The following is a 13,063-nucleotide window of genomic DNA, read 5'->3' as shown; positions in this document are numbered from 1 at the left end:
ATGCATCTAAAGTGTTCATTTATTTGCCATTAAAAGGCGTAATCTACCACTTGAGCTGCTGGATCTCTGGCAAGTCAGCATTCATATTTTTTGCGCTGCAACAGGAAGATCTTCATGCTCAGAGACCACTCTTTGGCCTATCTCCTCTAGACCTTGACGGCCGGGAAAGGTCTTTTCCTTCCGCAATCACTACTCCTGCACGGCTCCCGGCTCCTCACCGATTGCCATGCAGTGGCAGTGATTATGGGGGAAGGTCAGTAAAGGACCTTTCACTACTCCATACGATGTACACACATTTTTTGTCCTTCGCATAGAGTTTATTCTTACAGGGCTAGAATTAAGCCTAATTGACAGCCACAAGTGGCATGGTTGGGCCTACCAATGATGTGCCATTGAGACTGCCCCAGTTCATGTTATTGAGGATGCTGTGTGTGTGTGTGTGTGTGAGAGAGAGAGAGAGAGAGAGAGAGAGAGAGATTCTTGGCATCTGTTCACTGGATTCCAAAGAGGGCTCGCTAGAAAATGCTCGCCAAAAAGACACTTTGGTAAGAGTGCTTACACCATACATGACTATAAACACCTCTAGATAAAAACTTAATGTTTTGAAGAAAAACTCACAAAAAATAAATCAGTGAGAAATGATTCTTAGCATACAATTTACCAAAAATAAAATTACAGCATGTACAGCGAAAGAATTGATCTAAAAATGATCTGAATGGCGCATCCATGTAGAGCTAGTGCTTGACTGCCTCATGTCGCCTGTCAAATGGCCTTGCGTAACATCAGCCGTCACCTCATGTTTCTCTCGTGCATGCCCTCCAAGTGATTCAAAATGCCTGATCTTCTCCAGGACAGGAGATGTCACAGCCACTGGTTTACCACGGCTTTCCTCCCAACCTTTTGTGATGAGTTGTTGGTTATTCTTTCTAGATTTAGAGTATCTTTCAGGCACCTGTGCTTCTTGACTGGAATTTTCATGATACTTATCAAGCAAAGTTCGCCTTGGCATGATCGAGTTCACAATATGTTTAACATCAGAGCGCATATCTAACTCCGCTTTCGGAAAAAAAGAGATATTCTCTATGTTCATGTCATGCAATCTAGAAATCTCCAACTCTGTTCTACCAGGAGTATCACTATCATGCACATAGCAATGCAGTCTAGTGATCTCCGGCTCTGATGCTGCATCATCTCCCTCCACATTGACAAATGAAGTGGCTATTTTTCTTTCTAAAACTTCATAATTTTTCCCTTCTGTGCCTGTCTCAATTTCCTTCATGATAACATAATCAGGTATATCAATGCCTGCCCCTTCCTGCCAGTACATGGATTCACCCATCGTGTTCATGGCATCCAGTGGGCTTTGAAACAAGGGGGGTGCAGATAAGGATGCTCTATTGCTCCGGGGGCTCGTCATCTCATGTACATAGATATCTGCCACCAGATCAGACGAGCTCGTCGCATCTAAATAATTGACTCCTGTAGAAATAGGGGGATCTTGGAATGATTGAAGGAGCTCCACATTGCTTTCAGTAACTTCTGGCACAGCAGCCACAAGAAAATTATTTGTATTTACATGGGCTCGATAACAGGAAGACAAACAGAAAGAGAAGTTATAGAGAAATTTTCAAGGGGCCAAAAAACGACAAAAACTGTTGGGACTAAGCTGTCCATGAGAGCAGATTAGATGAAAGTAGTAGCTTCTAATGTCCAATTCCATGGTAAAATGTGGCATAATGATAAGGCATAACACTTCATAAACCACCCCCCCAACCAAAAGAAAAAAGCAAAACAAAGTATTATAAAAAATAACCATCAGATTCAAAGTGGAGGTCACATGCACACTGGCTCCCCCTGGCATGTGGATGCTAAACCTACTTCAGAGCCATGGTATGGTCGGAAATCTGAGGGGATCTTAGTCTCACAACCTTGTGAGCCAGTTCACAAGACCTGCACAGCCCAGCAGATCCATTATATTAGTGTTCTTCAATGTACAAGAGTATTAGGCTGTTGTTACAGCTCTGTGGGTGTCCAACACATACAACACGTCTCCCATCTTGAGCCAATCAAAGTAGTCATCCAGACGATAAGCAATTATGTGCAGCACTAAAAGGCGTATTAGGTATAGTTACAAGGAATGGCCATTTTCAAGTCCCCGTTCCCATCCTGATTTCCCGTTCTGGATCCCCGTTCCGTGTTTCTTACGTGAGTATACGCAACAGGGAATGGAATTTCATGCATGTTGCCGTTCCCCGTTCCCCATTCCGATTTCCCGTTCCGGGTAGCTGAGGTATTAGGGTGTTGTTACAGTTCTGTGCGTATCAAACACGTACAACACGTCTCCCATCTTGAGCCAATCAAGTTAGCCATCCAGAAGATGAGCAATTATGTGCAGCACTACACTTGTTGGTACCACAGTTTTTCCATGCATCCGACTCAGACAGTGATAAGTACGGATCAGACCCCTTGACAATTCCATACGTTGGATTCCAGACGGCACACTAAAAACAGCCTCATATGTCACTTAAAAGAATACAGAGGCCCACAAAACCATAGATTGCAGTGGAACACCATAGAAATTTTAGAATCTAGGCAAAGAAGAAACTGAGGCCGCCAAAAAATGGAACCTCAACGTGAAAAATGGAGTCTTAAGATGGTAAAGTCCGAAAAAACCAATCATACATCAATCACACCCAGACCCAGAAATTTTCTGGGTGTAATTTTCAGCACATAACCTGAAAATGTTACTTGAGCACGTTCTAATGCCGAAATAGAGACCTTTTTCGCAATGAAATCGCACCAAACTTTGTGTACGCGTAGTGTAGGTAGAGAAGAACTAGATTCTATGAGTGCTTTGCTTAAATTCACCCTAACATAGATGATTAGGGACTGAAAACAGAGAATTTGCAGCAGCTAGGCGTGAAAGAATGAGAGTTTCCTTCTACTTTTTCGCGATGAATCTTCCCCCACAGCAGCCTATGATCAAGAGAAACCTTGTTCTAGGTGATGGGAGCTCCAAGACTCCACATACACCACAAGGGCCGATTCTCTAGCTTCAATGGAGAGCTTCGATGCGTAGAGCACGCTCACTTTTGGGGGGGTAGGTGCATTGCCAACCTGTGAAGAGGGGGAGGGGATGCTCCTAAATAGCCAGCAGGAAGAGGGGATGCTAGAGAATGAGGGAGGGTTGAGAGTGAGAGTGAGAGTGAAAGAGTCACTTTGCATTGATAAGTGGCACACTTTCTTAAAAACTTAAAAACCATTCAACTTTCACATTTTAAAAGTCCCTAAGCTATTAATAAAATGTGCAAGTCAACTCACAATTGTATACATAGATGCTACTAGTGAAATGTTAGCTGCTCCCCAAGCACAATGCCGTAACGACACTGCTCTGGCATTACCTGTTCGCACTTGTCCAGCCATTTGGTCCAGCACAAACCATTTAAAATATTTTAATTGACTTATCCTAAGGCCGTAAAAATAATTCAGGCCTTAATTCCTGTGCTTGCAGTGACGCGCGTAATTTTCTGAGCCTAAAATCTGAGGCTCCTATTTATCCCTTTATTGAAGACCCGATTTCCCAATCACTAGGGCTTCAGGGTATTTTCTGTTAGGGTCTCCCTGAGGTGCTCTAGCCCAAATTTGGGCGCACCTGAGGCCCTAGAACTGCTAGTTCTATTTTGATGTGCACACAACTAATTAGATAATTATTTTCTCGTAAATAAATTTATTATTTACAAAGTCTGACATTATTACATCCTCTGTTCCCCACCATCGAATGCATCAAAAGAGAGAGACCGTTGCGTTGCTGCATCGTGAGAAGAGAGAGACTCCACGTGGGATTCCAAAGAGAGAGAGCGCTGCCAACGTGGACGATTAGCGTTTTGCTAGAAGGCTACGCACGATGCAAACTCCTCTCTTTCCACGCGTTGCTTGCTGCAATATTGGCCTTTGCAATGTTGAGGGCTTATGTCTCTCATAGGCAGTCTCATTGGGAAAGGTACCTTCCACAGTCCATTCATGCTGATGTAAGAATTTGAGTCTGAATCCCCTACTGCTATTGGCTTAGAGAAATTCAAAGATCGCCAAGCCCGAGATTTCTTGTTTAATATGCAGAAAATGCTTGAATTGGCTAAGGACGGCTCGTGATTGAGTTACCACTTATGCTATTCAAAAGAGATCTGTAAGAAATCTGAAGATACCCAAGGATTCCAAGACTATGCGGACTGAAAAGCATTATAAGCTTTCAGCTAGGTTTTTTTGTGGTCCCTTCTTGATCACAAAGGAAATTGGCCAAGTTGCCTATAAATTGGCTCTTCCTTTGGATGTTAGAATACATTCAGTGTTTCGTGTCAACCGCCTTAAAGAAAAATTAGGTGAAGTCGACACTGTTGTGCCTATCAAGGAAAATGTATGGCAAGATATGAAAACTGAGTATATTTCTCGAGAACCAGAGGCTGTTCTAGATCATTGTACTGGTCATTCGTGCCGAAAAGCTTATGATGAGTACTTAATTAAAGGGAAGGGTCGATCTGAAAGGTTTGCTACTTGGGAATCAGTTACAGCTTTGAAAGCTCAGTATCCCCACTTCATTGATGAGGACATCAATGGTTTTTAAGGGGGCAAGTATGTTATGTCCCGTTTACAGGAGAAGGGATAGTCTAAGACACCGTCGGGATGGGGGTCCGCTGTCTGGGAAGACAGTGTGAACCCGGCCAGTGTGGCCGGCCACTTTTATGAAAGGGAGGCCAAGGCCTCATTTGTATCTATTGAACCCCACTGGTAGAGTGCCAGTGGTTAGCCCGTGAGGCTAGGAGTGCGCAAGGTCACCTCGAGGAGGTGAGGCCAGATGGTATGGGACACTTGGTCTTACAGGTGTACGCCTACGTCCTCGTGCGTTGGCCCCATTACAGGGGTGCTACCGGATGGTGGCTATGTCGCGTGGTTCGTCCGACGCGTATCTATAGGTGGTCCATGTAGCAAGGAGATCCTCTCCGCTTGTTCATTTCAGATAGAAAGATCATTTTACGTCTAATAGGGGCGAAAGTCGGCCTATGAGACAAATCAAATATATATGGGAGAGTGTCCTCCATCTATCAAGAAAGGAAAAAAATACAAAGTAAAAAAACGTGGTCCTATGGTAGGGAGGGAGGCGGTGATCCATGGGAAGCTAGGATACAAGATACATGGTATATGTTGGGAAGGAGGGGGAGGGATAGGGACTGCACGTATTATCGCGGTTGGGTCAGTCAACTTCTGAGCTGATCTCTCTGGGCTGCCTGGTGGTCGTGAGTCTAGAACTCCTGGATCTGTATGCGAGGATCAGTATGCGATGGAGTCTTGGTGCTCTGTATTTTATGTTTGCGAGAAAAGGGGTTGTAGATGCGCAATTGCTTATCACCCAAAGGAAGTACAAAAGCGAGGTAACAATGTGTAGGCTATACAAACATCAAGGTGGTCTGTACGATGAGTGTAAAATGAACCACTGTGGGGGTGGATAATGCCACATGATGTGTGCACGATCTTGACGGAAAAGAACTGACGACCTCGACCGTGTGAAAGAGGCATCAATACTGCTCCGTTTCCTTGGAGGAGCCGGCTAAAGAATTCTCCTAACTGCATAGAGTATGTAGCAGCTTTGTCCAAATGGCTCTGTCAAAATGGTGGACGTAGGGGAAGACTGTGAGCCAAGAATGTGGGCACATCGAGCCTTCCACATGGTCCAAAGCGTGACACATCATGCTGCATATTGTGGTGAAAACTGTCTCTATGGCAGAAATTCAACTAGTATCCAGCATCTGGGATCATCTGGAGAGTGCCCGGTCTATATCCTAAGGGAGTAAGCATGAAGATTGGATTTGTCGGCAAGCCCTGAAAAAGGTGTGAGACCCTGGGAATCACGCAAGCCATGCAGCTGCCCCCACGTCACAAACCCATCGAGGATTCGCATTCTAATCAACAAACAACAAATTGTCATCCACACTGGCAGCACATATGGACAAACCCAGAAATAGTGCCACAATGACTCTAGCTCTAGAGTACATCTCTGACAAGTCGGATCATGACCAATGACTGACCAAGTGCCAATAGGCAATCCTGCATGTGCTATCATCCACATGAACAAACATATCCTGAAGCTTGGGGGCCTCTCCTAGCTCTAACCGTCTCAACCTACTGTAGTTGCCTCCAAAAAGGAAGTTCACATTTTATTCATAAAAGAGGCCTTTTTATAGGATTATACAAAGACTCCTTTCTAAGGATACATACAAGACTGAAGAAGATACATTTGTCTACATTACCCATGATATCATTGGCAAGTTGCCTTTTTGCTTAGGGATCATACACATGAGAGTGCGAGACAAGCTTTCCCTCAACAACCGCCCTCTTGAGCTGATACTTACAGTGCTCCAAAGAAAGTTTTTGTCAATAACCTCCTTTAGGAGGTCTGGTGGTCCTCAAGGCTCTCACAGAGTTTGAAGCATTCTCTATATGAGCCCTCAGAGACCATAGTAGCATATTGACAATACTATTAAGGCTCTATGTCACGAGACGGGCACCACGTACCAATAGAAAAGAACAAACTGAACAGACTTTTAGCACTTCAATAACAATTGAGCTGAGAGAGAGAGAGAGAGAGAGAGAGCACACGCGACACGGAGTAGCGGAATTCCACCCCAGAGAGTATTGGCCCCAAACCTTGGCGCCCCTTTCGATGTTTCTTTATATTACTTGAACTCGGTACAATGCCGGTACTCACGCTCTTCACCTTCTCTAGGAAGAATGCCAAAGAATGAGCCCTTGGCTCATATTTAAAGGCCCTTGGCCATAAAAAACACTTACATGAAAATCTTTCAAACTCAAAAGCAGCTAGTCTTCAAAAGCAGGTTCTCAAAAGCTGCCAGCGCAAAAGCAGGAATGCATACAGCTCTGCCACGTCAGCAACCAACGTGAAACGTGGAAATCCGTCCAATCTACCACGTCAGCAGGCCAACACATAATCTGGAAATCCGTACAACAGCTGCCACATCATCAAACTACTCGCAAATCAGCTTGTGTGTGTGTGTGTGTGTGTGTGTGTGTGTGTGTGTGCTGGGTCCAGATTTATTTTAATGCCTTTATGTCACTTGGGCCCCATCGGACGGGATCCCATAAGTTGGTGGGAACTTCTTCCGCTTCTACTGCTTCTGCTTCTTAGGTTTAGGCTCCTCCGCCGGGATCTGAAGGTTGGCTCCATTCTTCAGTGACTTGACACGTCAACCGTTTGTGACATCCCCCCTTCTTGAAAGAAAATAATAGTCCGCGATCACAGCATATCTGCAAAACAACTCAAGTGTTAGGTGCAGCGGAATGAATGTTTGCGCTTTGCTCAAGATGAGTGCTCCGAACTGTGCTCAAGGTTCCTTTTGTTCTAATGGAAGGTAGAGCCTTCCGTTCTTAATGATAGAGTGCAATGATCACAAACAAAGTGAATGGACATTGTGCATGCAAGTGTATGAGACTGAGAGATAGAGAGAGAAGAGAGATACGACACCAAAGACGTTGTAAAACCCTCCTCCGAAGGCCCCACTCTCGTCGGCGAGAGTGGTCTACTTATGATTGCACAATCTGGTACAAACGGTATGCATGAGACTGATGCAAGTCTAGGCTGTGTCGGCGATGACGACGAGACCGACCTAAGGGCTGAAATCTGCAATCTTTTATCTGCTGTCCAAAAACGCTGATTCTGGGGGCTGTTTCGATGGGTCTTTGCGCTGAAAATCTGCAGGTTTAGGGCTGAAAACTGAGGTTCTTAAAAGCTGAAAACTAATGGTCTTTCCGGGCTGAATCTGATACTCTTCGAGGGCTGATCTTGTTGCTTCTTTAGGGGGCTGAATCCTCATGAAAACGCTAGGCTGATGGTAATAAAAAACGCTAGGTAGGCTGGGGTCTTCTGCTGGCGATCCTTGTTGATGCAAAAACGCGACACTGGAGGGCATGGCAATGATGTGCTGGTGCAAAAACGCCAAGCAATGCTGACGAAGAAACGCTAGGATGGGGGAAATCTGTTGCTTGGAGGAAATCCACCAAGGCTTGGTCTTGCTAAGAAGTTGCCTGCTGAACTTGGCTCCTGTTGCCTCTTCTGCCATTTAGTGCTAACTTTGGTTTGCTTATATATTTTCTTACCCAAATTGCCCTACCTACTTTTGTTGGAAAGTCACTTAAATTAATAAGTGAAAAATGTCAAAAATAGGTAAAATAGGCTAAATGCACTGGAAAATTCCCCTGAAGGATCTTGATGGATTCTGATGGGAATGCTTATGATCATGCTTTGTGCAACCAGAGGATATGCATCTACACTAAGTGACTAGGCGTGCACGGTCTGCGAACAGACTCACAAAAGTGCTAGATCACTTCTAAATCTAGACTGATTGGACTGACTGAACCCTTGTCGTGTTGTAGCTTGTCCACGGACACATAGGGTTGGATATGTCACGTGACATCCCCTCCTTTTCAAAGTGAGGTACTGGTACCGAACTGTATGGCGTCGAGGGAGATCGCCAATAGCATCAGGAATCCTGGAAGGGACTCTTCGCAGGCCCACTCTGATGTGTGGGTCGTGCGGTACTTGAACTCCATAAAGGTCTGCAAAGCTTGCTTCTTTGGGCCACGTCGAAAGCGACACAAAGTCTTTTGTGGCTCCTTCAATGCTTCAACTTCGTCTAGAGTCATGCTTCTTTCTTCTTCAAGAATCTCCATGGCTGAAAATTCCTAAAACCATTTCCAACACAAAACCATGAACATACCCATTCCATGTAAAGTAAATCGAAAAAATATTGTCTTCTCTAAAGATTGTGTATGCAATGTAGATGAACATAGAGACGGAGTGACAAACCGTTCATCAAACACATGCAAACAATGAGATCGAATCGTTCTGTTCTGATCTGAAGCAATCAATTGTGGCAAAACACAATGGAAATGCCTATGCTTGATGCTCAATCTTTCTTGTGCTCTTTCTACAAATGTATCATGCCAAGGAAGAGGCAGGGAATGTGACTTCCTTGAATGCATACTTTTTAGCTTTTCATGAACAATCCGCATACATCCGTGCTCATTCATGAGTGAAACGTGCTCAACGTACAATATGTCATGCCTAGGAAAAGGGATCACATAAAGATGCTGACGAAAATACAGGAAACGATCACGAATGAAACACTCGAACAATGCGTGCGTATCAATCATGCGAACACATAATACTTCGTGTGATGACGGTTCTTTGGACCTAGGCTCGAGAGCCAAGATCGATGCTTCGGAATCTATCGAATCTTCCTGTGGGGGTTCTATGGACCTCGACTCGAAAGTCAAGATCGATTCTTCGTGATTGATCGAATCTACAATGAGGTTAGCTTCACTAGAGAAAGTATCAACTAACACATCATCCTTGTGAACAATCACATCATCTTCATGCACTTGTGAGAAATCACATATTGATCATGCAAATCATCATGCGCAGCATTATCATCCAAAGCATCATGCTTATCATTGTCATTCAAATCATCATGCTTATCATTGTCAATCAAATCATCATGCTTCTCATAATCATGCAAATCCTGTGTGTCATGCTTTGGAGAAGAAGAGACTGAGAGAGTCTCCTTTTCCCGAATCTCTTGCATTTGTGCCTAAACTTGAGAAAAGAGTCGCAACATCTCTTGCATTCTTGCTTTGGTCTCGCGATCAAATTTTGCTTGACTTTCTTTTTCTTCCAAGTCATACTGACGTTCTATGGCTGCCACTTCTTCTTTGTAGTCACGATCTATGGCTGCCATTTCTTCTCCGTAGGCCTCTCTTTCTGCTTCTCTTTCTTCGCGTTCTAACTTTCTTTCCAGAAACAACTGGTCCAACTCCTCCATAGGAGCTAGCGCAATCCTTGACGTAGATGGGGAAGGGGGAGGGTTGGAAAAACCTCCTGGTGGCCAAAATTCTTCTTCGCCTCTCTCATGCTCATCACTTCCAAGCGAAGTATCCATTCCGCTTGGAGTGATGACCATTCTAAAGTCGTGGGTTCTTGTGGGTGTTGGGTTCTTAAGTTCACGAGGAACTTGGGTTCTTGGGTTCTTGAGGGTCTTCAGATTCTTGAGGTTCTTGAGGTTTTCTTTCGCTTGCAAACCGTGTTTGAGAAGGATCTTCTCTTCACCCGAGTTCTACCCCTTCCCGCGGCGCACCCCTTGGCGGCCTTGTGCTCACACCAAGGTTGCTTTTTCCCACCTCACGTTGACTGGCCGGTTGCTAAGTGCACGGTCCGCTCTCAATGAGTAAAAAGAGACATAAGGGGAGGCTGGACAAGCCCTTCTTTCCTGGGACTCCTGTCACTCTTCAAAAACACGATTAGGAGTCGACACGCCCAAGCGAACTTGGGTTCGTGCGACCGCAACAAGCAAAAAAAATCCTTGTGATTCTTGTGGTTCTTTCCTTGAGTGATACAGAACACTGCCAAAGCTCTGATACCAATGTTAGGTGCAGTGGAATGAATGTTTGCGCTTTGCTCAAGATGAGTGCTCCGAACTGTGCTCAAGGTTCCTTTTGTTCTTATGGAAGGTAGAGCCTTCCGTTCTTAATGAGAGAGTGCAATGATCACAAACAAAGTGAATGGACACTGTGCGTGCAAGTGTATAAGACTGAGAGATAGAGAGAGAAGAGAGATACGACACCAGCGACATTGTAAAACCCTCCTCCTAAGGCCCCACTCTCGTCGGCGAGAGTGGTCTACTTATGATTGCACAATCTAGTACAAACGGTATGCATGAGACTGATGCAAGTCTAGGCTATGTCGGCGATGACAACGGTGACGACGAGACCGACCTAAGGGCTGAAATCTGCAATCTTTTATCTGTTGTCCAAAAACGCTGATTCTGGGGGCTTTTTCGGTGGGTCTTTGTCATTGAAAATCTGCAGGTTTAGGGCTGAAAACTGAGGTTCTTAAAGGCTGGAAACTGATGGTCTTTCCGGGCTGAATCTGCTACTCTTCGAGGGCTGATCTTGCTGCTTTTTTAGGGGGTTGAATCCTCAGGAAAACGCTAGGCTGATGGTAATCAAAAACGCTAGGTAGGCTGGGGTCTTCTGCTGGCGATCCTTGTTCATGCAAAAACGCTAGACACTGGGGGCCATGGCGATGATGTGCTGGTGCAAAAACGCCAGGCAATGCTGAGGAAGAAATGCTAGGATGGGCGAAATCTGCTGCTTGGAGGAAATCCACCAAGGCTTGGTCTTGCTGAGAAGTTGTCTGCTGAGCTTGGCTCCTGTTGCCTCTCCTGCCATTTAGTGCTAACTTTGGTTTGCTTATATATTTTCTTACCCAAATTGCCCTACTTACTTTTGTTGGAAAGTCACTTAAATTAATAAGTGAAAAATGTCAAAAAATGGGTAAAATAGGCTAAATGCATTGGAAAATTCACCTGAAGGATCCTGATGGATTCTGATGGGAATGCTTATGATCATGCTGTGTGCAACCAGAGGATATGCATCTACACTAAGTGACTGGGCATGCACGGTCTGCGAACAGACTCACAAAAGTGCCAAATCACTTCTAAATCTAAACTGATTGGACTTAATGAACCCTTGTCGGGTTGTAGCTTGTCCACGGACACATAGGGTTGGATGTGTCATGTGACATCAAGTTAGCTCAAAAGTTTCCAAGGAACATTCCGAGGAACAATCAGTTTCTCATTCCAAATCGAAGCTCTTGATTTCCTGGGTCGTTGGCTTCCATGAAGAATCTCATCCAATAAAGAGTCTCATTCCATATCGGAACTCTTGATATCCTAGGTCGTGGACTTCCCAGAAGTATCTCATCCAAAAAGGAATATTCAGTGGTAGGCACATCACAATGCAACACAAATGCTTACATATGCATGCTACAAATTTGGCCGAATTTGGAAGTTTAGTTTGTGTTTTTGAGATAAATGTTGTAGTGAACTATGTGAAGAAACCAATGTGATTATTTTAATATAGGTTGGGATTTTTGAGTTAATATCGACATTTAAATGACATCGAAGTATGATCAAATGACATTGATCTTAGCATTATGGAAACATTTCTAAAGGAATGATGTGCCTCAGTAATTTTATGTGAAAATTTAAGTTAATAATGATAATATCTCATGCAGATAGTACTAATTAATGACATTTTTCTTCTTGCAAAATTCTCTTGATCAAGTGTTACATGTGACATGTATACATGAGTTTTTCCTTTGAAATTTATTTTATAAATATTAGGAATGTCCAAACCTAATCCCTAATAATAATACATGTTACATTAAACTAACAAGGTGACCTTTACATGTTAAAATCAGAACTTGAAAAAAAAATCTTCGTTGTGAAGAAATTCTTTCATTTAAGGACAATCTATAATTTTTTGTGGAGAAATTTATAATTTTTTTATATTTTACAATTCTTTCATTGTCAGTTGCGAAGAAATCATTGAATGTAAGGACAATTTATAATTTTTTAGTTGTAAATTGTCTTCCAATGGGTAGAAAATTCATAACAAAAAAATATATTTTAAATAAAAAAGTAAAAAAGAAAGTCATTAGGTCCTTAAATGAAGGGACCCATTTAGTACACAAAGACAAAAAATAAAGAAAGTCAAGTGAGCATTAAATGGAAGGACCATTTTACAATGATGAAAGAACAATTACATTATAAAAGGAAGGTATAATATTTATGAAACCTTCCTTTTCAACCAAAGAGGACACTTCTCCGCCATCAAAAACCTTTGTATCAACAGCTCAAAAGATGCACATTTTCTCAACCTTCCTCTATGGCCTTCTGCAGGCCAAAAAAAAGGTGCAGGTTGCCCACTTTAAAACTTAGCTACCGAACTTATAAACAAGGTCCACTCTGCATTTAAGTGATGTGGAACACCTTAAAAGCCACAAACAACCCCTACTGCGGTTAAGTCTCCCCGCTCTCCTATATAAACCACACCAGCTAGTGAAACGTGACATTCATGTCGCCGATATCTCCCTCCCGCACGTCAACCACTTCTCTCTCTCTCTCTCTCTCTCTCTCTCTCTCTCTCTCTCTCTCTC

The 13,063-nt window shown here is 43.5% G+C and overlaps 1 protein-coding gene across 7 annotated transcripts in view; it reads right to left on the bottom strand.

The window, feature by feature from the left end:
- Positions 1-567: 567 nt before the first annotated feature.
- LOC147420044 (uncharacterized) overlaps positions 568-13,063 on the bottom strand; it is a 67,291-nt gene continuing 54,795 nt past the window's right edge. For 6 of the 7 annotated variants that reach the window (XM_086504106.1, XM_086504105.1, XM_086504103.1 and 3 more), the window contains one exon: positions 568-1,539. In XM_086504106.1, coding sequence (XP_086360232.1) covers positions 701-1,539 — 839 coding nt within the window. In that variant the 3' untranslated portion in view covers positions 568-700. The remainder of the gene's footprint in view (positions 1,540-13,063) is intronic. The other variant, XM_086504104.1, reaches the window with a different exon arrangement.

This window comes from Adiantum capillus-veneris, chromosome 28 (assembly GCF_014529385.1).
Source record: "Adiantum capillus-veneris isolate H3 chromosome 28, ASM1452938v2, whole genome shotgun sequence".
Classification (NCBI taxonomy): Eukaryota; Viridiplantae; Streptophyta; class Polypodiopsida; order Polypodiales; family Pteridaceae; genus Adiantum; species Adiantum capillus-veneris.
The sequence above is the reverse complement of the archived record's forward strand: the minus strand, read 5'-3'. Positions and strand labels throughout refer to the sequence as shown.